Here is a 25,783-nt window from a genome sequence, read left to right on the forward strand (position 1 = left end):
TCAGAGCCTGGAGCCTGTTTCAGATTCTGTGTCTCCCTCTCTCTCTGACCCTCCCCCGTTCATGCTCTCTCTCTCTCTCAAAAATAAACGTTAAAAAAAATTAAAAATAAATAAATAAATAAATAAATAAATAAATGTAAGAAAATTAAAAAAAAAATAATAGCACTAGTCCCATTCATGAGGGCTCTGCCATCATGGTCTAATTACCTCCCAAAGGTTTCATCTGTTACGTCAGAGTGAGGATTAGGGTTTCAGCACATACATTTGGTGGGGGACATAAACATTTAGTTGATAGCACTCAAGGGTATGATTTTTGAGGACCCCAGCTTTATTCATGTCTCAAGTCCAATTTCTTACCTTCCATAGCCCCAGGCCCTTTTCTGCTTTTGATGTAAGCTCATAGTTGCAACTTTATTCTGCAGTCCTTCTTGAAGACTACCCTAAGTTTTCTCCTACATGTTTGTTTTTTAAAGTCATCTGCTTTCTCTGGCATCTGGAAAATTCATTTTCTTTCTTATAAGTTCAGTTAGGTATGTTTTTAATATTTTGTTTTTATTTTTATTTCATCCCACTACAATATTCAACCCACACGGCACAATGCCTGGTGTCCAGCACCCATAGTCACTCTAGAGCACTTCTCCCAGTCCCCTTCATCTAAATAAATTTCCAGTTCTAACAGATTCTGTTTTTCCACAGCTGTGTGCTTCCCATCCCCAGGTACCTCTTAACTGTTTGTTTATTTGAGAGAGAAAGAGTGAGAGAGAGCATGCAAATGGGGGAGAAGGAGAGAGAGAGAGAGGACAGAGGATCCTAATCAGGCTCTGTGCTGACAGCAGACAGCCTAATGCGAGGCTCAAACTCACAAACCGTGAGATCATGACCTGAGCCAAAGTCAGACGCTTAAATGACTGAGCCACCCAGGTGTGCCCAGTTAGCCATTTTTTTAAAATTTAAAAATATTTTATTTAGGAATTTGGGGAGGAAGGCTTTTAGTGTTATTTTAGACCACTAATTTTGCTGGGCGACTTAACATATATCCTTGCATGGACACACCTCCCACAAACAACCCACACCCTCAGAGGAGTAACCTGCACAAGGCATCACAGCTAATTCAGTGAGGAATTAACTTGATTCTAGAAGCAACTTGCTGGTACATAAAGCATTGAGCTGTCACTAAAAGGAAATTTGCCATGTCCAAATTTTGAAAAATCAACAATTAAGAAGGAAAATGACTGGTGATAGCCAAGATGGAAGGGGGTGGCTGGGTAATTTTTAAAATGTATCAGTCATATAAAATGTCAATTTTATTTAATTGTTTAATTTTATATCATGTGCATTTCAGGTGATAATTCTAAAGAGAAATCAAATTCAAAGATTGGGAGTGTCTGAACTCAACTTTTGGGTAAGATTCAACATTTTTAACCATTTCTTCGAACTTTTTATTTCTGTAACTGAATACAGACAGTATACTTTAAAACTCAAATGACTTATAGTCAATAAATCTTATAAATACCTACTAATATGGGGCAAGAAATAGTCCTTAGTGACATCTACAAGTCATTATCAGAAACGAGTTCATCTATTTCAGTACCACTCTCACGCCTCTCTTCCTTTACTTTTCACCCTGCTATATATACCCTTACTGCCTTGCTTTCTAAAAGAATTTTTTTGCCTTGAGTTTCTCCCTTTAGATTTACTAACCTTCTCTTCAAAATAACTCAGTCTGTAGTCCTGCCCCCACTTTCTGTTTTTCTTTTCTCTACATCTGTCTGTCATCTATCTGTTCTTCTGCTTCCCATGTTAGACTATTATTTTTGTCCCTGTCACATTTTCCCTACAGTCTCCCAGCCCCTTCTTATATCAACTCAGACACCACCTAATCTTCTTTTGACTTCTTCCCACACATGCAAATGGATGGCCCACGTTAATTCTATGTTTGTGTGTTTTGTTTCCAAGTAAACTCAGTATGCTGTTAGGTAGACACTACAATTACTAATTCTCGTAATATTGGACAGGTGACACTCCTTTTTTATCTCTTGATCTTTGATGTAGATGTACAGCTATGAAAAAGTAAAACCTGCCATATTGAAGAACTATGTGATTACATATGATATATTAATAGGGGAAAGCTGGAGAAGTTATGGTAAGATAAGGTAGATTTCTACTCAGAATGCAAAAGGACAAAGTGGATTGAGTTGCCAGTTACTCGCTACTGGAGGCTTTCTCTAATGGTGAAAATATAGAAACATTTGTGCATTTGAATTAGTGGATGATATGACTCTTCTAATATATGATTTTTTTAGTTCACAAAAATTAGCAGTTTTTTCCAAGATGAAGCCAGGAAATTGATGGAAAATTCAAAGATCTTCATTTAATAACTGAACTCAAAGTCAAAATTTCTATTACAAACTGTTGAAAAATGGCAACAAACAGAATAGCATCCATGGACATTTAGGAAATTCTGCCAAAGCTGTACTGAGATTTATTCTCTTCTTTTCAGTTTTAGACTGGAAAAAGTAAAAATTAAGCTTTCAAGTCAAGAATTCAAAGAAACATCTAAGGAGAAAAAAGTTGAGATATAATTAATGTTCAAAACATTTATTTTGTTAAAGCTGACAGAATTGATGTCAGTCTTTTGCAAAGGGGAGAAATAAATTTTAGTTATCTAAACAATACAAAGGATATTCTGGCCTTTTATGGCTTTTTCCCCATAAAAGGCAAAAAGGAAAAGCAAAGATATTTTGTGAACTAACACTTTTTCTTGCAACCCCCTTCCTCCCAAAAAAGCTTGGCATTTTACTATTCCAAGTAATTCTTTCATACCTGTGGAATAAAGATTATATTGCATATCTTACTCCATATAGTATTTAGAAGCCAAGGTCTGAATGCTGAGTGTTCTCATTGCTACACTGTTTCCTTGCTTCTAGACCCATACTTCTAGACCGATATAGATACATATGCATACATACATCTAATATTTGTACCATTGAAATTCCACAAGGAGAGGTAAAAGAGAGTGGGGCTGAAAAATTTTCAATATGTAATGGCTGAAGACTTTCCAAATTTGGTAAAAGACATAAATCTACAGAGTCAAGAAATGGAGTGAATCCCGAGTAGGATAAGCCCAACAATATCCATGCCAAGACACATCATAATTAAATTTCTGAAAACTAAAGACAAAAAATCTGAAAAGCAGGCAGAGAGAAATGACATGTTGCCTATAGGGCAAAACTGATTTAGATTACATTAGCCTGAAACTATGGGGCCAGAAGGAGATGGCGTAACATTTGTCAAATGCTGAAAGATTTGTCAACTGCAAATTAAATGTCCAGGGATAGTGTCTTTTAGGAGTGTAGGGGAAATAAAAGACATTCTCAGATGAAGGAAAACTAAGAGAATTTGTTGCTAGCAGAGCAACCCTTAAAGAATAGTAAATGGAAGTTCTTGAGGCAGAAACTAAATGACCAGAAAGAATCTTAGAACATCAGGAAGAAATTAAAAAAAAAAAAAAAAAAAAAAGAGAAAAAGAAAATGGATACATATAAAGGAGTAAATGTAATATACTATTCTTGTGTTTTTCTTTTCATGTGTTTCCTCTTGGCTTATTATTTAGCTAGATGTTTGAATCAAATTTTAATTTATTTTTTCTCTCATTTTTATTGATATGAGTTTTTGAGGCCATGGATTTTCTTCTGATCATTGTTTTACCTGACTTTCTTCATTCCTAATACGTAGTTTTCATTATCATATTTGAAAAAAAAATTTTTGTTTCTCTTTCACTTAAGACCTGTTTTAATAGTAAGTTTGTTAATTTCCAGGAGGGAAGGACCTTTTTTTCTTCTTTGTTATTAATTTCTAGTTTTATTACATCACGATGATAGAAGATTACATTTTTAGTTTGTGGACCCACTGGATGCTTTCTCTCTGACCTAATGGATGATCATTTTTTTGTGAATATTTTATGTGTGCTTGATGAAGGTGTATCCTTTATTAGCAAGACATATTTTAATAAATTTATCCACAAAATTTATTTTTAAATGTTTTGGTCTTTTATATCTTTATTATTTGCCCACTGACCTCTCTTGTATTGAAAAAGTGTATTTAAGTCTTTTAATATTAGCGTGTTTCTGTTTCTCCTTGAAGATCCAGTAACTTCTGTTTTATAAAGATGGTTGCAATACATAGATATTCATACTTAATTATATTTTCGTCATGAATTGTGTCTTTTAGTGTCAAAATAATTTCTATATCTAATGCTTTTTGGTGTGAAACTTAGTGATGATAGGATTATAAGCTTTAGTTTCTTATTAGCTTTGGTACATTTTTGCCGCTGTTTCATTGTCACGTTTTTGAATCTGTTTCAGTACATCTTTGTATAGCACAGGTCAAACACCGCTTTGTGAGAATTTGAAGATTTTTATTTATGTTGCAAATGTTACATTTTTTTTTTTTGTATTTACAATTTCTCTACATATTTCATTACACATTTCTCTTTCATTTTTAACTTTCTATATTCAGGAAAGTTGTTCCCTCAATTATTGCATACTTGAAACTGTTTTTCTGTAATCTTTATACCTGAATGACAGATGGACTAGATATAAAGTTCTTGGTTCCCACTTTCTTGAGTGTCTTGAAAATGCTTCTACACTGTTTTATTGCTTTTATGTTTCTTTTAATATGCATGATGCAAGCCAAATTTTCTTGTCCTTCTAAGTTATGTGCTGAGAAGTGTTACGGACTTTTCTTCATTTTTAAGTTTTACTAGGCTATGTCTCGAGGTAGTTTACCATACTGGTCAATTTTCCCAATTCCTGGTGGGTCCTTTCCACATGTAAGTCCAGGTCTTTTATTTCTAGGAAGTTTTCTTGGATTGTAGTTTGAATACTAGTGTGAATTCATTGCTCAGTTTTTCTTTTTCAGGGACTCCAATTACAAACATGTTGCCTGTCTTCTGTTTCTACTACTTTCTATGATTCTTTTATTTCCTTGTTTAATCTCGTTTTTATTCTTTTGTGGGGTTTTTTTTTACTGTTTTCAGTGCTTTTTTTTGATTTTTATTTAAATCTCTGCTCCTTTAGTTACCTTGAGATTGTCTTCATTTTTCAATGGTTTCCCTCTTTTCTTCCATTTCTTTTTCTATATTTAATAAGTACTCTCAATTTTTTTCTGGTTTTGTCCATTTATGTTCTTAGTTTCAAAAAAAAAATTATGTCTCCGAATGCTTATTTGAGCTTACTTAATTCAGCTTTTAATTCTGCATTGTAGTTTTTTCTGCTTTGTAAGATTTTTATCATTCATTTGAATGGATATCAGCAGCTGAAATGTTTGACTCTCAGTTTTGTTACCTTCTTATAGAAGCTCCATTATAGATCATATAGACATCTTTCATCTCATTAGTTTGTGTTCAGAGCAGATATTTTCTAATCCAGGTGCAGCCTTTTGTCAATGTAACAAAATTTGGTTTTATCAATTATTAACTTCCTTCCTTCATCTTTCAGTGACAGTAGTGATTGTCTTTTGTTTGGTCCTCATTTATTTTTCTGGATACTTGATTTTCCTTTCTTCCTTATTTCCTTATCCACACATTCTTCAGAGGGTTTCTCTCTTTCTTTTCCCTTCCTCTCTTTCCAGAAGTAATGCCTTTCTGAGGTCAGTTCTTCTTATACTGAGCCCTTTAAGTCCCCGCTCTGTAGCTCATTCTCCAGTCACCTGGCTCTTCTCACATGTAAGGTGGACTTTCTCTCCCTCCGGTTATTTCAGTTCATTTTAGGACTCCTCACCTCCCTCTCTCCTCTTCTGCATGATTTTGAGACTCCCCTCATTCTCTGCAAAGGCTTAGATCAGGAACTTGAGGCTTAAGTTTGCTGTATATGTTGTTTCTTTCTATTTACAGGTAATTTGAAGTTTGTACTGTTACCTGTTTTTTGTATTTGTGATTGCATTGTCCTACTTGTTGCATGAGTGTGGAGAGATTTGGATTTAGTCTGCTATAATTTTCCTCAGGCTACCTAGAAGTCCACATCTGTGCTTTTTCTAATCAAGGTTAGCCAAAAAATAAACAAAACAACAGAAACCCCCATGTGAGTTTTAGTTTCTATTTCTCTCTTTAAAATGAAAGCTTAAGTTTTGAAATTTTCCTTTCTTGAGGAAGGACTCATATAATTCTATTTCCAAAAGAGTGGTAGAAGAATATTTTATAATTTAATCCTATTTTTGAAAAAAGGACTTTTCTGCTAGGAAATAATATTTGGAACCAAACATATAACTCCTTTCTTCACAGAAATTGAAAATAAATAACTTGAAAAAAATTCTTTTAGAATTTGTAGAACTCTAGTGTTGTTATGTAGTTTATACCAATGTCATCTGTTTCAATTCTTTGCCTTTAAACAAAATTTTCTAAAGGAGCAACCTTTTTTTAGACCACATCACTAATATAGTTTTCCATACCATGATTAAAATTTCCCATACCACTTGTTGATATGATTGAATTTTGTAGCTGGGTAACTTACGATTTTTAGTGTCTGACTTCTGTCTCTTTCTTTCTTTCACTTACTTTCTAGCTGATTCAAGGCTTTGCCTGGTTGTGTGGAACAATTATTTTGAAATTTCTGACATCTAAAATGTTAGGTGTTTCAGATCATGTAAGTACTTTCTAGTTAAAGCATAAAAATTCCTATAAATATGTAGCTGGATAAAAACTTTAAAACCATCTATTTTTACCTCTTTAGTTTATAGAGAGTAAGTGCCTTTTCAAGGTCCTGGAGTTAGTTATTGGCAGACTCAGTAATAAAACCCTACAGTTAAGTGATCTTTTCAACCCACTAAGAAAAAACTGTATCAATGAATGCTAACCTAGCCATCCAGAAAAAAAAAAAGAATAATATCTTAAGTAGTTATGTGTTTTTTTATTTCAGTTAAAATAGGAATTGGGGCACCTGGCTAGCCAGTCAGCAGAGCGTGTGACTCTTGATGTTGGGGTTGTGGGTTCAAACCCCATGTTGCGTATGGAGATTACTTAAAAAATAAATAAACTCTTAAGCAAATAACCTCATGTATTTAAATAAGTTACTCATTTATTGAAAATGTTAACATATGAGCAGTCTGTACTGAGCTTTGAAATATAATAGTCAAAATCTTAGTGTAGTTTTATTTATGTATAGTTAATAGAGTAAAATTAAGATATGACTTGATATTGTTAAAGCTTTTCTTGTTACATAAAGGAAAGTGGTAAATGTTAAAAATCCTCTATCTTTTCATCTTCTAGAAAATATATGGACCTATCCCTCATGTGTGGTGTGTGTTTGTTTCAAAGCTAGTGTCTTACATAATAGCCCTTGTCAAAGCTTAAGTCCCTACTTAGCTAATCAGTTTAAGGGACAGAAAACAATGCAGAAACTTACTTTTGATTCTTACTTTCTGTTTGGATATGAGCATACATGAGCAAATCACACAGTAACCTACTCTGAAATGTACTTCATCTCATACTATCCAATTAGAACCCTGTCTAATGCTGAAATTTCTTCATCTTTAACAACAGATTATGGTCCTTAGTCTCTAAAAGGTCAAGTGCTATCACTCTCCAGTAGAATTGAGCTAGCATACATGTTCAAGTTAAATAAAATTTCAAAGTATATGGATTTATCTGCCATTTATTGGTAGCTCTGTATGGTGATTTATTAGGTTTATTTGTTGCTGCTGTTCTCTGGTATGTCTGATATACTCCTTTTTTCTTTTCCTTTTTATTCTGTAGGGCTAAACATTTTATGGTGAACTTTATTGAGGCCTCCTAAGTCATCTATTTGTTAAGTTGGTCTATGGGTTTCTTTTCTGCCTTCCTCCACGTTGTCACCCAACTCATTACAAATCTTACACACACACACACCTATCCCCACCCCCCCCCCCACCCCACCCCCGGTACTCTTAAGTTGCTTCGTGTGTGTGACACTTGTGAGAAAGACTTGCAATGAAAGTGGTTTAGTTAAATTATTATTAGTCATCAGGCCCAGCCAAAATTAGAAAAATGAAGTCAATTCTAAATTATCCTTGCTACTGGTAGATAAGGGGAATCATAAATAAATGAAAACCACAGATAATTATTACACTTGATATAAAATAATTTCCTTTCTGTAAAATAATTTGAATTAAGGTTTACATACCAAATATTTTCTCTTTTCTGGCCTTCTGAGAATGCAGTGGAAAAACAATTGTCTCACTGACAGTGGGTAATAAATAACTGAAAATAAGAGTTCTACATTGCGTTTGGTTGGTGATGTTTATTTCAAAGGCCTTGGAGATCAAGTAACTAAATCAAAGTCGTGTGTGTAGTTGTTATAATTCTTATGATCAATAGCTGTTATATTTAATGGCTTGACTGTATGCCTGAAAAATTCAAGAAACACCAAAAATTGTAATCAGTGTATGAAACTTTGTGAAAATGACAACACATAGGAAATTTATTCATGTTTTTCACTGTGTGGTAAAAAGGGTTAATGTGAGATTGTTTTCTTCTTGAGAAATGATTATAAAATCTCATGATTAACTACATGGTGGTTTCTGCCCAGCGATTGTTGATCTTAACTCACTCTTTATATTATCATGTCTGCTTATTTTTTCTGACCTCTTTCTGCTTTTCATTCTTTTGATATTTCTCTTTGTTTTCAGTTTTCTTCATAATTCAGTATATAATAATGTATTGTTCACTGAATTTTTTGTTTGTTTTCTTTGAGGGCCGTCCATGTACCTTGGATTTATCTGCTCTGTAGACTTTGTTAATATTACAACAAATCAATTATTATTGACCATAATTATTAGTGTAATTTTAATTTCTTTTACTTTATTTTCTTCCCAGATTCGCCTGAGTGACCTTATAGCAGCCAGAATCTTAAGGTATACAGATTTTGATACCTTAATTTACACCTGTGCTCCCGAATTTGACTTCATGGAAAAAGCGGTATGAACGGTTTTTTTTGTTTGTTTTTGGTTTTTTTCCTTCTCTACAGGTATGATGGTCTTTTGCTCTTAAGTTTTCCTTTTAGTCTGAAACTCAAACTTTTTATTCAGAGACAACCAACTTTATCATTTTTTACTATAATTTTTACTAATCCTAAGCATTCCTTACCTGTTTTTTATTTATGTGTAAAATGAGTAAACAGTGACCCCTATCTTAAAGAGTTCTTGATGATGGTTGAATGAGATAATCCAGGAAGAGTGCCTACCATACTATTTGATCCACAGTAAATTACTATTAGTACAGTTCAATTACTTTTAATAGTGTATGTCACTTAGAAGTATGGGACTACTCACGAAAAATAAATCTAAGTTCTTGTTTTGGTTTTTAAAAACTTTAGTTATGTTTCATTTAATACATCAAATATTATAAAAATCTTTAACAAAATGGTGCCGAGAAAGATATACTATTAATCATACATTATTCTCTTATCTATCCAACCAGTCATACATTTACTCAAAAACTATTAGCACTAATTATCTGTGAGGCTGTTGGCTGCAAAGAGGAAAATGGCTTGGCTTCTGCCTTCAAGAAAGTATTTAATTTAGTGACATGGTAAATCACTCTGACCACATTAATGGGTCATGAGAATTATTTAGCTGCTGTCATTTCAGTACTTATTCATATTTACAGTAAGTAAGTAGGATGACTTTCTTCCTCTAGTTTCACCAGTGAAAATATTGGAACTTTGCAACCCAAGAAATGATAATATAGGGCCTGGGGATCAGTCAACACAAAATTTAAAAATTAATATATAAATAAAGGAAAGATAAAACCCAAAAGAAGGGGAAAAATAATATATAGCTAATTTTTGTTTTAATAGTTTTTACCGTTAAAACCTTTGGTGCATTTGTATAACTTTTTATAATTTTCATTCTTGTATTAGAAGATGAAGGTTGATAAATATACATAATATTAATGGCAAAAACATTTTTACCTTTATGAAATTTCGTTGTGACATAAGTTTTTACTCAATATAAAATTTAATAAATGACTTTTGAACAATTTGCTTTATTTCAGACTCCATTGAGATACACAAAGACATTATTGCTTCCAGTTGTTATGTTGATTACTTATTTTATCTTTAAAAAGGTATATTTAAAAATTTGTTATCATTTGCTTTTGGGTTCAAGATAAGGGCTATAATAGAATTGTAGTTCAGAATTCCATCTTATCAGAATTCCATCTTATTTTTAGGATGAACCCTTCCCCCATAAAACAGATTTCTTACTCAGATCTTTATCTAGTATTATATGTGTTTTAGAAAGCCTCATTAGAAAAGATATTCTTATTTATTCTTTCAAAAGAAATTTGTCAGTTACCTACTATGTACCATGAACTATATTCACATCGTCAGTCCACTGGAACAAATAAAACAGGCCTGCTTCTATCTTGGAACTTACATTCTTGGTGGGTGTGGGTGCAGGGTGGGGCATTAAGCAAATAATCACACAATAACTAAAGAATTACAATTGTTATAGGTGCTGTGAAAGGAAGATGACAGTTTGGTAGCTTTTAAATATAAAGCAGATTCAAGGAAGTCTTAATCTGCTTTAAGACCTTCACAGGAGAAATTCTACACACATTCTTTAAAAAGTCATTGTGTGTTCACTGTTTTCCCAACAAAAGAAAACATTATTAATGATAGAAGAAATAATATTCTAAAATACCTGTGACAGATTTTCTTGGTCTTGAAGTGGTATATCTGAAAGCCTAAAGAACTTGGGTCTTAGTTTTTTGCAATTTTGAACCATCTTTATGATACTTGTTTACAAGTCGTCTTAAGTCAGTATTATTATGCCCGGAATTCGTGATCCCAAAAGACCACCAGGGAGCCAAGTCCGATGTAAAAGCAAAAGAGCCTTTATTCGAGCTAGCTCGAGCTCAATCCCCTACCTGCACCGACGCAGCGGTGAGATACCGGAGGGAGAGAGAGAGAGAGAGAGAGAGAGAGAGAGAGAGAGTTTCAAAAGGACAAAGGTTTTATTGGGGCCTAGGGGCAGTTAGTGAGGTAATGGCTATGGCCTCAGCCGATTGGCTGGGGAAGGGTCCGAGTCCTGTTAGGCAGGTGAGGGGGGGGTTACTCAAGGGGAGGAGGTGTGGTCAAGGTGAAGGACACAGAACAAGATGGAGTCGGCCAGCATAGGCCCGCCCTTTCAAGTATGTATTTATCATAGACTTTTAAGTAGATAGCAGGAGCATCTCTCTGCCACCATACCAGGGGTGGCCCTGATCCAACTAGTTTTCTATGTGTAAAGTCACGGTGCATACCTTGTATGTGTGGTTGCAATTCCTACATTTTCTCATTCCTGTGTTTTCATGTAAAATGTGAACAATTTATGAGAAGCCTCTGTCTCTACCTTGATCTCTGTTGTTTCTCCCTTGACCCAGTTCCCTAGGGACCACTTGGAAAGAGGATAGAGGTAATGAGAAGGAATGGGTAAACTAGAGCAGTGTCCCCTGGGCTCTACCTAGCTCTCCACTAGCCTGTTTCCATTCCATCATGGCAAACGGTGGTATTCTTCCAAGGCTACACTTAAAGGGGTAATGCAGGAATTAACTCTTCAGTGAGGAGATAGCTGGCATCGGAGAAGATGAGAGCTATATCTACTATTACTATTTTTTAAAATTAAGATCCAAGACTCATAAACATAGTACTCGCCCCCAGACACACCACAGCTCAAATCATGTATGTGCATTAACATGTTTTCTCTCTCTCTCTCTCTCACACACACACACACACACACCCATCCCTGCAGCTTAACTCCTTTCTGCCTCCAGGTAAACCCCTCATCTTTATTTGTCCCATTGTGGTTTCTTTTTCACCTCAAGGATATTTCTGATCTAAATTTACATTTTCACTTGTGTGAAGTCGCTTCTGGGAAGAAAGAAAGAAGGCATATATAGTATGATTTTTCTGTGACACTACAGAATCTTAAACTCCCCTAAGTGCATATATTCTATCAACTATACCACCAAATAGGCTTCGTGCTTGCCTAAGTGACTAGAATCTCATGTATGTCACTTGAAACATTCATCCATAAAAAATGCTCTTGAACAAATGAGAGAAGTTAAAGATTCTAAACTTAGATTTAATTTTAAATTAGAGTTCAAATTTCACTCTATTTTTTTCATTGTTTATTTCTAAGTTGTAAAGTGCATATCCTTCACAGTTTAAAATTTTAAGTTCCCCATAAGGTTTTTATCTTACTGTTTAAGTTGCATAGGATTGTAGCTAAACCCTCCTTGGCCCAATTTAGCCCCTACCTTTCCCTTCACTCCTCCTGCTCTCCTCCCTCCCTCAGCATCTTGTGGTACATTGTCAGAGGTGCTCACTGGCCTTCCCAGTGCTCACTCGTGGCTGAGATCAGGGAAGCAGATATGCCATAACTAATTTTATAATAATCTGGAGTTTCAGTGAAGCAGGAGTATGGACTGCAGTGTATGGAGTATGGAGGGAGGTGGTAGGGGTGGGGGAGAGTTTCCCACTTTGCGTGGAAGGTTAAGATCGTCTCTGAAAGTACATGGGAGAAGCAGCCTCCTTTATAGAAACTAATTCCCCACTTTCAGCCCACCTCCCTCCCAGTAAAATACAAACTTAAACTCTAGTAAAGAGTTGTCCACATGTAAGGGCTTAGAATTTTAATGTTGAAATGGACCTTAAAGATTTATCTCAACAGCGGGGTGCCTGGGGAGCTCAGTCGGTTAAGCGGCAGACTTTGGCTCAGGTCATGGTCTCATGGTTCATGAGTTTGAACCCTGCATTGGGCTCTTCTGCTGTAAGGAGCCCACTTTGGATCCTCTGTCCCCCTCTCTCTCTGCCCTCCCTGTCCCTACTCCCCCACCCATCCCCTTGTGCACTCTCCCTCTCTCTCTCAAAAATGAATAAACATTTTTTTAAAAAAGATTTACTCCAACACTCCTTTCTTTTTTTTAATAGCAGAGGAACTTAGAACGGCAAGAAAATATTTGCCTGGGGCAAAGATGGGATTAAAGTGTTTCTGAGGACTCACTTTAACAATTAAGATACTTTTTCCTTGTGGGGGTGTTTACATTAATGAATTGGAGCATTTTAAATGTCACATAATTCCTTAGAAAAGTTTAATTTATTCTATTCACAGGCTACTCGTGATATTTTATGTGTCTTATCTGCAAACACCTATCAAAGGTAATTATAATTGTTTTTAAATCATACTGTCTTCAGTTACTAAATAACTACTGTAATATTAAATGAATGTATATTAAACCAGCATTTTGATTAAGAAAGACATGAACCAATCTTAGATGTTCTCTTAAAAGACTGAATATATTATTCTTAGAGATTTCTTTTATGTGTTTGGACTTGTTTTGGAGATACTTATATTTGAATTAATTTAAAGTTTAAATCAAGTTAAACTTTAATATATAGCTAGAATTTAAAGTCCATAAACAGAAGTAAGCTAAAGTTTTATTTGGGCAGGTTTTTTTTGACTTTCAGAGAAAACATAATTATTTGTTTTTCTGCATAATCATGAAATAGTTTATTCTCCATTTATTGTAAAGCCATTTGCTGTATCACTTTTTTTTTTTTTTTTGGTGGTTTTAGTGAAGTCACTAGAATTATGGCATAAACATATGTGAGTAAAATAACTCAGATCACACATTGCTAAACATATGTGAGTAAAATAACTCAAATCACACATTGCTACCAGACATGAGAAGTAGATTGTGAAGAAAATTTCCTTCTGAAGAATATCTTAAATTAAATTTTATACTTATAGCTGTATCATTAAATTTGATGTATTTAATGAAATTTATTTTTAGGACAGTTTTAGATTTACGGAATATTTGTGAAGTTAGTACAGAGAGTTTCCATGAGCTCCATACCCCATGCTTGTATTTTCAGTAAAGCATTTCATATGGTTGCTAGAAGAGCTAAACAGAACCCTATGTTTGAAATGGTTAAATCTTATTTGTTGAAATTCAAATCGAGGCGCTTAATAGACCCATGTTCTGGGTCTTAAATCTTAATAGACTTTGTTCTGGTCAGATAGAGATCAGGGAAATATGCCTTGATGCAGTGAAAAGAATGTTTTTAGAGCCATGGGAACTATTCACATAAAGAATATATGATGGCACCCGGGATATTTAATTGGATAATAGAGGATTGAGAAGTACTTTGTGACTGTCTTCAACTATTTGAGAGGGTACAGTGTGGAAGAGGACAGACTTGAGGGGACCAAAGGTTGGAAGATATTTAGCTCAAAGGAAGGAGTTGATTACAGTCCTGAAAGTGACAGCCTTGTGTGTGTGTATGGGCAGAGGAGTTTTTTAAATTACAAAAATAATACATGTGTACAGTAATACATTCAGATGAAATAATATTTCAAGAAAAGAGGAAATGTTTCCCTCCCTTAGAGCTACTACTCATTGGTGCTGATCGCAAATGGCTTCATATGTATCATTCTAGAAAACACTTCTAAAAACACAATAGTTTTATAAAAAATAGAATCAATATTATTGTTACGTAACTTTTAATTTTTATTTAACAGCTTATCTTGGGTATCTGCCTAGATATTCCTCATACTTTGTAGTGGTCTCCACATTTTATTGTTCCTCATATGAGTGATTACCAAGTACTTAGCTAGTCCCTCATCAATGGGCGTTAAGATTATATTTATCTTTTTGTCATAACAACAAGTGCTAAGAGTAATGAACATTTCTGTACATATTTCTTTGCATACTTATTTTAATATTTAGAATATTTAGTATTAGAATATTTGAAATGGGACTTTTGAACCATAATTTATAAATGTTTATAATTTGATAAATCCTGAGAACTTATGATGGGAGTGTCCATTTCTCTGTATCTCCATGAGCACCAGTGTTATCAAACTGAACTTTTTCTGACAGGTTAAAAAAAAAAAAAAAAAAAAAGGTGGGGGGAAGCGGGGGGCTCATTTTCTTTTATCGGTCTTTACCAGGGAAGTTTTACATCTTTCAAATGACTGGTGTATTTGTATCTCTTGACCATTTGAAAATTGATTTGTAGGGTATTTTAATTTATATTATAGACAGTAACCTTTTGCCTATTACATGTATAACATTTCTTCTAGGATGTCAATTTATAGTTTATTAATGGTCTTTGCTTTATAGAAGTTTAGAATTTCTGTACAGTCACAACTATACATTTTCTGTGTTAATTTGTTCCTTAGAAACACCCACATCAAAATCATTAAATTACTTCCTCATATTTTCTTTCATAATGTTTATTTTTTGCCAAGTAATAAGTATATATTTAAAGTGTACAACACAATGACTTGATGTACATATATATTGCAAAATGATCACCACAATCAAGTTAATTAATACATCTAACACCTATATCACCTCTCAGTTACCTTTTTGTATATGAGAATGCTTAAGATCCTTACTCTCAGCAAACTTTAAGTATACAATACAGTATTATTAACTATAGTCACTATTCTGTACATTCGTTTCTCAGAACTTATTCATCTTACAACTAAAAGTTTGTATCTTTTGATGAACATCACCCGCATCAGCCCCCACCCCACAGCCTCTGGCAACCACCATTCTACTCTGTTTCTGAATTTACTTTTTTTTTTTTTCTTTTTTAGACTCCACATATATGTGATACCATAAAGGATTTGTCTTTCTTTGACCTATGTCACCTAGCTTTAATGCCCTCCTGGTTCATCCATGTTGTCATAAATGGCAGAATTCCCTTTTTTTTTTTTTTTTAAGACTGAATAATATTCCCTTGCTTATATATACCACATATTCTTTATCCATGTGTTCAGTGACAGACACTTCAGCTGCTTCTATATCTTGGCTATTATGAATAATGCTGCCATGAACATGGAAGTGTAGATATCTCTTCAAAATATGGATTTTGATTCCTTTGGATATGTTCCCAGGGGTAGGACGGCTGGATCGTATGTCAGTTCTCTTTTTAGTTTTTTGAGGAGCCTCCAATACCACTTTCCATAATGACTGTACCAATTTACATTCCCACCAGCTGTACACAGGGTTTCCCTTTTCTCTGTGTCCTCATCAACACGTATCTTTTGTCTTTGATTATAGCCATTCCAATAGTAGTGAGGTGATATCTCCTTGTGGTTCGGAATTGTATTTCCTGGATGATTAATGAAATTGAGCACTTTGCATTTTTCCTGTTCTCCTTCAGAAAAAAAATGTCTCTTCAGGTCTTTTGCCCATGTTTAAATCAGATTATTTATTTATCGCCATTGGGTTGTATGAGTTCCTTATTTACTTCAGCTATTAACTCCTTATCAGATACACAGTTTGCAAATATTTTCACCCCTTCCATAGGTTGCCTTTTCATTTTGGTGATTGTTTCCTTTGCTGTGCAGAAACATTTTAGTTGATGTGGTCCCACTGGTTTATTTTTGCTTTTGTTGATGGTGCTTTTGGTGTCAGACTCAAAAAATCATTGTGAAGATCGATGTCAAGGAGGTTTTTCCCTGTTTTTTCTCATAGGAGTTTTATGGTTTGAAGTATTACATTTAAGCTTTTCATCCATTTCAACTTAATTTTTGTGAGTGGTATAAAATAGGAGTTTAATTTCATTCTTTTACATGTGAATATCCAGTTTTCTAAGCATCATTTATTGAAGACACTATTCTTTTCCCATGGTGTGTTAGTGCCCTTATCAAAGATAAATTGACCATATACACATAAGTTTATTTGGGGACTCTATATTCTGTTTCATTGGTCCATGTATCCACTTTTATGCATGTACCATACTGTTTTGATTACTGTACTTTTGTGATATAGTTTGAAGTCAATAACTACAATACCTGCAGCTTCATTCTGCTTTCCCAAGATTATCTTGGAAATTCAGGGTCTTTTGTTGTTCCATATGAAATTTGGGATCAGTCTTTCTGTATCTGTGAAAAATGTCATTGGAATTTTGATTGGGATTGCTTTGAATCTGTAGATTGCTTTGGGTAGTATGGATATTTTAACATTAATTCTTCCAAACCAAGAACATAGGGTATCTTTCTATTTGTGTAGTCTTCAGTTTCTTTCATCAGTGTCTTACAGTCGTCAGTGTAGAGGTCTCTCCTTGGTGAAGTGTACTCCTTCCTACGTGCTTTATTGTTTTTGATGCTATTATAAATGAGATTGCTTTCTAAATTACCCGTTCAGATAGTTCACTGTGATTGTGTGGAAATGCAACTGATTTTTATATGTTAACTTTGTATTCCACAAATTTACTGAATTCATTTATTAGTTTTAACAGTTTTTTGGTGGGGTCTTTAGGGTTTTCTGTACGTAAGGTCACATCATCTGCAAACATAGTTTTACTTCTCCCTTTCTTATTTCTTTTTTTTATTTTTCTTGCCTAATTGCCCTGGTTAGGACTTCCAATACAGTGCTGGAGGGAAATAGAGTGGGCATCCGTGTCTTGTTCCTGATCTTCGTGGAAAAGTTTTTGAGGTTTTCAACATTGAGTATGAAGTTAGCTGTATGCCTTTATTGTGTTGAGGTACATTCCTTTTGTACCTAATTTGTTGAGAATTTTTATCATGGAGGGGTTTCGAATTTTGTCACATGCTTTTTCTGTGTCTGTTGAGATACTCAGATGGTTTTTATTCTTCATTCTGTTAAAGTGGCACATCAAATTTATTGATTTGTATGTATTGTACTATCCTAGCATTGCAAAGATAAATCCCACCTACTCATGGTGTGTGGTCCTTTTAATATGATGTTGAATTAGGTTTCTGGTATTTGTTGAAGTTTTTTGCATCTATGTTCATCAGGGATATTGGCCTACAATATTCTTTTCTTTTATCATCCTTGTCTTCAGTATGAGGGTAATGCCAGCCTTATAAAATGAGATTGGGAGTGTTCCTTCCTCTTAAATTTGTTGGAAAAATTTGAGAAGGATTAGCATTAATCCTTATTTAAATGTTTGGTAGAATTCTCCAGTGTAGCCATCTGGCCCTCCACTTCTTTTTGTGGGGAGATTTTTGGTTACTTATTCAGTCTTCTTACTAGTTTTAAGTCTATTCAGATTTTCTATTGCTTTGTAATTCAGTCTTTGTAGGTTGTATGTTTCTAGGAATATGTTTCTTTGAGATGTCCAATTTGTTGGTGTATAATTGTTCATAGTAGTCTCTTATGATCCTTTGTATTTTTGTGGTATCAATTTTAATGTCCCCACTTTCATTTGTGATTTTATTTATTTAAATCTTCTGGTTTTTTTCTTAGTCTTACTAAAGGCTTATTAATTTTGTTTGTCTTTTCAAAAAAACTAGCTCTTAGTTTTATTGATGTTTTCTGTTGTTTCTTGTCTCTTATTTCATTTATTTCTATTATGATCTTTGTTATTTCTTTCCTGTCGGTAATGTTGGGCTTCATTTGTTCTTCTACTTCCTTGAGGTATATAATTGTTTATTTGAAATATTTTTTTCTTAATATAGGCATTTACCAGGATAAGCTCTCCTCTTAGAACTGCTTTTGCTTCATTCCATGTTTTGGTATGTTGTGTTTTTATTTCATTTGTTTCAAGATATTTTTTATTTTCTTTTGATTTTTTCTTTGATCCATCGATTGTTCAGGATTAGGTTGTTTAATTTCCATGTATTTATGAATTTTCTTTCTTTCCTACTATTATTGATTTTCTAATGTCCTACTATTGTGGTCAGAAAAGATACTTGTTATGATTTTAGTCTTCTTAAATTTATTGACCTGTTCTGTGACCTAACATAGGATCTATCCTAGAGAATGTTCTGTGTGCATCTGAGGAGAATGTGTATTCTACTGCTGTTGATGAAATGCTCTGTATATATTTGTTAGGTCCATTTGGTCTAAAGTGTAGTTCAAGTCCAATATTTACTCATTGATTTTCTGTCTGGATGATCCATCCATTGTTGAAATTGGTATTGAAATCCTCTACTGTTTTGCATTGCTTTCTCATTCTCCTCTCTGATCTATTTATATTTGCTTAATTTATTTAGGTGTTTTGATGTTGGATGCATATAGATTTATAGATATAGATGTATATATACATATGTATAGGTATATATGTATATCACACACACACACACACATATATATATATATATATACAGGCATATATATATACACACACATATATGTATGCATATATATATACATATATATATGATGCTTATATAGTATGCATATGTATGTATGATATGTATGAATATGCATATATATATATATATATATATATATATACACACACACACACATATATGATATATAGAGTTACCCCTGCTTTCTTTTTGTTTCCATCTGAGTGGAATATCTTTTCTCATCCCTTCACTTTCACTTTATGTGTGTCCATAAAGCTAAAATGAGTTTCTTTTTTAAAAAATTTTTTATTTAAATTATCTGTACACCTCATGTGGGACTTGAACTCACAACCCCAAGATCAAGAATCACATGCTCTTACAACCATTTTACATATATACGTCTACATCTATAAATCTGTATGCATCCAACATCAAAACACCTAAATAAATTAAATCATGTATAATTTGTTTAGCCACTCTCTGTCTTTGGGTTGGAGAATTAAATTCATTTACATTTAAAATAATTGTTGATAGATAAGGACTTGTTTTGCCACCTAGATGTTTTCTGTTTCATAGTTCCTTTCTTCTTCTCATGCTGTCTTCCTTTTCCATACTGGTATGCTTTGTTTCCTTTCTCTTAATCTTTTGTGTATCTACTGTAGTTGTTTGCTTTATGGTGCTCATGAGGCTTATTACATAATACATCTTGTAAGTGTCTCTTTTAAGCCAATAAAAACTTAACTTCAATCACATACAGAATCTCAGCTTTTTTCTTTCACTTCCCCTTTTTATCCTTTTGATGTCACAATTTAGATCTTTCTGTGTGGTATCCATTAACAAATTATTATGGCTGTATTTATTTTTAAATACTTTTGTCTTTTTACTTTTATGCTAGAGTTAAGTGATTATATACCACTATTACAACGTTAGAGTATTCCTAATTTGTGTAGTTAACTTTACAGTGAGTTTCATATTTTCATATATGTTTAGGTTACTAATTAGCATTCTTTCATTGTGGCATAAATAACTTCTTTAGCATTTTTTTAAGGCAAGTCTAGTGGTGATGAACTCACTCAGCTTTTGTTTGTCTGAGAAAGTTATTTCATTTTATCTGAGGGATAGCATTGCTGGGTAAAGTGTTCTTAGTTGGCAGATTTTTTTTAGATTTCTTATTTTTGCGAGAGAGGAAGGGGGAGAAAGAGAATTCTAAGCAGACTCTGCGCCAGCAGCAGAGAACCCAGCATGGGGCTCAGTCTCACCATGAGATGGTGACCTGAGCTGAAATCAAGAGTCAGGCGTTTAACCACCTGAGCCACCCAGATGTCCTGCTTTGTTGGCAGATTTTTTAGTGTGAGCATTTTGAATATAACATCTTAAATCAATTTAATTTCTTATGACCTGCAAGATTTCTGCTGAGAAATCTGCTAATGGCCTTAGGGGGGGTTCCCTTTTATGAGATAATTACTGCTTTGACAGTTTATTCTTTGTCTTTAGTTTTGACACTTTAATTATGATGGGTCTAGTGAATTTGGGAGGGTGGTTAATTTGTATTGGTACCTGGAGCCTCGTGTGCTTGGATATCTAGATCTCTCTCCAGATTTGGCAAGTTTTCAGCTGATCTTTAAATAAGATTCCTGTCCTTTCTCTTCTCCTTCTTGGACTGCCATAATATAAATATTGTTTCTTCTGATGGTGTTCCATAATTCACATAAACGTTCTTCACTCATTTTCATTCTTTTTTTTTTCTCTTCTCACTGGATAATTTCAAATTAATCACTTTTCAAGTTCCCATATTTTTGCTTCTGCTTGATCAGGTATGGTATTGATGCTGTATATTGCATTTTTCATTTAATTTATTGTATTTTTTGGCTCTAGAATTTGTTTGGTTCTTTTTATAATTTCTAGCTGTTGAACTTCTTGTTTTATTCATGTATTGTTTTCCTAATTTTATTTAGTTGTCTGCACTCTCTGTACTTCACTGATCTTTCTTAAAACAATTATTTTGAATTCTTTGGCAGTCCACAGATCTCCATTTCTGTGGGGTCAGTTACTGGAAAATTATTGTGTTCCTTTGACTGTGTTATACTTCCATGATTTTTCATTTCTTGTAGCCTTGCCTTGATCTCTTCAATTTGATGGAGCAATCACCTCTTTCAGATTTTAGGGTCTGGTTTGGTAAGGAAAGACCTTTACCTGCAGGTGGGTGCAAGGAGCCAGGTAAGGTGTGCTGTTTCCATTCTTGGGGAAGGCTCAACACTGTAGTATTTGTGCAGCTCTATCAGCTGAGGTTAGCATCAGTGAAGATTGCAGGCGTCTTCAATGACCAAGGCTGTGGATGTCTGTAATGGTGGTGATCTGCTGGGATCTGCAGTGGTGAAACTTCTGGGGACCACTTGATCTTTTCTCCCATGGTGCACGTTGTGGTCAAGGTATCTTGACCACCGGTATCTCCTTTGGCACTGGGTTTGTCTTGTGGGTGCCCTTGTGGTCATGGTGGCAGTGGTGTTTGATGCGTGGGTGACCATGGGACAGCTGTGTTGCTGGGGATTGGAACTCGTGTGCTTGCAGAGCAATGGTGGCTCTGGGCTCCAGCAGTTCTGGCTAGCCCCCTGTAGTGGTGAATCTGGTTCCTAAGATGTGAGTGTACGTGGAGCAGGCACAATTCGGGGACTGCAGCCTGGGCATTCATGGAGAAACAATGGCTTCAGGGTGCGGGGCACTGGCTGGCTCACGTTGGTGACAATTTGCAGGACACGGATGTGCATCAAATGACCGCAAGGCTGGGGTCTGGAGTGCAGGCACTCATAAAGCAACAGTGGGTCTGGGGTTCTGGCTAGCCTGCAGCAGCATTGGTTTCACACCTGAGTCATTGGTGTTTGCAGAGCAGCCACAGAGGTCTGAAATGCTGGTGTACGCAGAGTGGCCACGTCTCTCTACCTGATGTGCACAGGGCTTGTGTGAGGGCTTGTGCGGGACGGCAGCCCTGCCTCCGGAGTGGTGCAACGGCAGCTCCTGCTGGGAGTGGTGCCGCAGTGTTTTCCTCCCAAGGGTTTCTGAGTGCTTTCTTGTTTGAAAAATACCTTTACTTAGCCCTCACATTAAGTTGATGGTTTGTTTAATAGGTATTCCTGGGATTTTTTTCAGCATTTTGTAGATGTTGCTTTATCGTTTTCTAGCATTGAGCATTACAGATGAGAATTTTTTTAAGTTTGTTTATTTTAAGAGAGAGAGTGCGAGAGAGTGCATAGGCTGGGGAGGGGCAGAAAGGAAGAGAGAGAATCCCAAGCATACTCCATGCTGTCAGCACACAGCCTGAGCCAGGGCTCAAACCCATGAACGGTGAGATCATGACCTGAGCCAAAATCAAGAGTTGGACGCTCAACCAACTGAGCCCCTACACATGAGAAATTTTATATAAAGTTTTGCTCTCTGGAAATTTATAGGGTTTTAAGATATGCATGTGCATATGTACGTGTGGCTGTGTGTGTACTTTATATGTTTGTTAACTTGTAGGACATTTAAATCTGAACATTCACATCTTTCTTTACCTCAGAGAATTGTAGGGTCTCTTCATCTTGTGCTTAGCCTCTCTTTTTTGAAAATCTGTTGTTGCTTTTTATCAATTTAATTTCTTTAATTTTTATCTATTAATTTTTCTGTTTGCAGATTTGGTTGTATATTCACATTTTAAATTAGCGACTAGATTTATTCACATCAGTGGCTATTCTCAAGGCCTCTCCTCTGCACAAGGCAATTCACTGCAGCATTCTGTTGTGCCCAGATTTCAGGACCAGTGGGAAGCCAGACCCCCTGGCCCCTCCCTCCACTGAGCAAGTCAGGAAGGGGCCTCAATGGAAGCAGAGTAATTTGGTGATTGTAATGCTTTCCTGACAGGCCTTCCTCTGACCAGCCTTTAAAAATAAAAAATAAAAAGTAAAAAAAATCTCTGGATCTGTGTGTGCCCTTGAACTTCCCTTACTTCTTACTTTCTTACTTGAACTGTGTAACTTTTCTCTCCAACCCCAAAATCCATATTAGAAGAAGGCCTCTCTGCATGTAAAACTGAAGTCTCCAGTCTTCTCAGCAGAACAGTGAAATAGTTCTGTACCTGTTGTATGAGTCTAACATGCAGCCTAAGAGAAGAAGGGCAATGTTTATACTGTTTATGCTGTGTTCCCTGCACAGTGCCTAGAGCTCAGTAGGTACACCATACAAATCTTGTAAACTTTTAGACATAAGCTTTTCTAGAAATAAAAATATTTATATGATTTACCCAATAATGTTTATTCTAGAAATTTATCCTGAGGAAGTATTCAGGGATGCTCAGGGTTTTATGTACAAGGATGTTCATGGTACTTATAGTTGTCAAAAATGAAAGTAACTCGGGGCGCCTGGGTGGCGCAGTCGGTTGGGCGTCCGACTTCAGCCAGGTCACGATCTCGCGGTCCGTGAGTTCGAGCCCCGCGTCAGGCTCTGGGCTGATGGCTCGGAGCCTGGAGCCTGTTTCCGATTCTGTGTCTCCCTCTCTCTCTGCCCCTCCCCCGTTCATGCTATGTCTCTCTCTGTCCCAAAAATAAATAAAAAAAAAAAAAACGTTGAAAAATGAAAGTAACTCAAAAGTCCAGCAGTACTTACCTAAAACAATATATATGCTTGTCATGGTTGAATATTTAATATAAATTCTTTTTTAAAAATTCTCACAGAGGTACCATCTCCTGCAATCAGTAAAACCTATTTTATCTTAACCAAAGCATGGCTTTTTTATATACCTTAAATAGGATGACTGTCAATCCTGCCTTCATGTTGCTGTAATTTTTAGTGATATTGTCTAACATTTTTATTTTTTTTTATTCGTGTTACTGAATAGTTTAGAGAGAATCAAATTTTTTAAATCTAAGAACAAATAAATGCAGTTTATTTTTATGTAATCATAGTAGACATTCAATAAATACAGAATGTTTTTTATTCCAGAAAACAGCTCCTTGAACATGGTGAGGTAAGGCTTTCGTTTTAATCTCTGCTATATTTGTGTGTTAAATTCCAGTTCAAGGGTAATTCACAAAGGTACTGCCTTGCACTGTCAGCCGTGCTTCTGTGGTTCAGCACTGGTAATACATTTCGGCGACCCTTCCCATGCTTCCGTCTGCTCTTTTGAACAGTAGGAAGGATTTGAAAACCAGAAGGCTCATTGACAACCAAGGAGCATAATTAAATTACCTTCATTAATTCATTCATTCTTTTATCCGTTCAATAATAAAAGCATTAAATTCCTGGCCCACTGAGCCTATAGCTCTAGTCAGCTAGAGCCTATCCCGGTGGATACCCGTGGCCCTGTGACTGGTGGCCTGCTGCCACACATGGACTTGATGGTCAGTCAGCTACAATCTTAGCAGTGTTCCCGGACACAGAAGGTGGAATAGCAATGTTTCTGCCCTCAAATGTGTATAGTTTTTCAACAGACATGATGCAAACAAGACAACATTTTATATGGTGCTAAATTATTTTGTGGCATATGAAGAGAAAGCTCATCAGGGGCTAGAAATAAGATTTCCTAAGTATTAGCACTTTGAGTCTTAAGGGTAAGGTCAAGTTTACAAGAGAGGGCAATTGAATTTGAACCTAATGAAAACAGCCTATAATGATAATGAATATTTTATAGTAGTTACTATGTGCCATGTACTGTGCTGTTTAATTCTCATAATATTATCCCCGCTTTGCAAATAAGAAAATTATGTTAATTAGATGATAGTAGCTTTTACGGAGACAAACACTAACATTTCATTAACTTAACTCAGTAGAAGTTTAATTGTTGGCTGACATAAAGTTAAAACTAGGAGTTCCTGGTTAGCAGGTGGCCCTCCAACAAGCAGTGATTGAGGAACCCAGATTCCTTCCATTTATAGCTCTGCTATCTTCAGCGTGTGGCTTCTGGGGCCCATGTACTTGTCTGCCTCATGTCAGCACAGGAGAAGGAACAGGGAAGAGCCTGCACTGGAGGATTGATGCGCTTGTCTGCATTGAATCAGCAAAGGAGAAAGAAGAGGGAAGAGGGTGCTCTGGAGGTTTTGTAAGGGCCACTAGGCCTGGAAATGGAAATGTGAACTTCCTGCCTGCAGCTGGAACTCAGGCATGCGGCCACGCCTGACTGCCGGGGAGCTTGGGAAATGAAGTCTAGCTGCCTGTCTGAGAAGAAAAGCAAAGAGGTCTGGGCCTCGGAGTGAAGACCTAAAGAAATTAAATAGCTTTCGTCAGGTCTACAGCTATCTGTTACTAAAGCTTGCATTTGAACACTAGCAGTCCGTCTCCAATGTCCTCAAAGTAGTAGTCAGCCCTTACTGCTTCCTGTGTGCATGGCATTTTGGGGAAGTGATTTATGTCTCTTTATAATTTAATTCTCACAACAACCCATTGAGGTAAGTACTATTATTTTGTATATCTTACAGGTGAAAGAGAACTGAGGCATGGAGAAGTTGAGTAACTTAGGGTTGCAAAGCTGAAATGACCTTAGCTTTGTGGAACCGAGGGCCATGAACCCAGGCCATGTAGCAGCAGAGTCCGTGCTGTTAATCGTTCACCACATGCTACCACCTAATGTGAACTGCTCTTATGCAAGTCAGCCATGTCACATTGTCCACTTTACTTAGTGGTGCACATTCATACTTCATATTTTATCCTACTGTATTTAAAACCCACCTCGGGGCACCTGGAT

The 25,783-nt window shown here is 35.5% G+C and overlaps 1 protein-coding gene across 1 annotated transcript in view; it reads left to right on the forward strand.

Moving 5' to 3' along the window:
• The window catches only part of DPY19L2 (dpy-19 like 2), a 96,293-nt gene that overhangs the window by 51,265 nt on the left and 19,245 nt on the right, over nucleotides 1–25,783 (forward strand). The window contains exons 12-17 of the mRNA XM_058724611.1: nucleotides 1,343–1,402; nucleotides 6,561–6,641; nucleotides 8,849–8,950; nucleotides 10,028–10,099; nucleotides 13,129–13,175; nucleotides 24,046–24,070. Coding sequence (XP_058580594.1) covers nucleotides 1,343–1,402; nucleotides 6,561–6,641; nucleotides 8,849–8,950; nucleotides 10,028–10,099; nucleotides 13,129–13,175; nucleotides 24,046–24,070 — 387 coding nt within the window. The remainder of the gene's footprint in view (nucleotides 1–1,342; nucleotides 1,403–6,560; nucleotides 6,642–8,848; nucleotides 8,951–10,027; nucleotides 10,100–13,128; nucleotides 13,176–24,045; nucleotides 24,071–25,783) is intronic.

Source organism: Neofelis nebulosa, chromosome 4, assembly GCF_028018385.1.
Source record: "Neofelis nebulosa isolate mNeoNeb1 chromosome 4, mNeoNeb1.pri, whole genome shotgun sequence".
NCBI classification, from domain to species: Eukaryota; Metazoa; Chordata; class Mammalia; order Carnivora; family Felidae; genus Neofelis; species Neofelis nebulosa.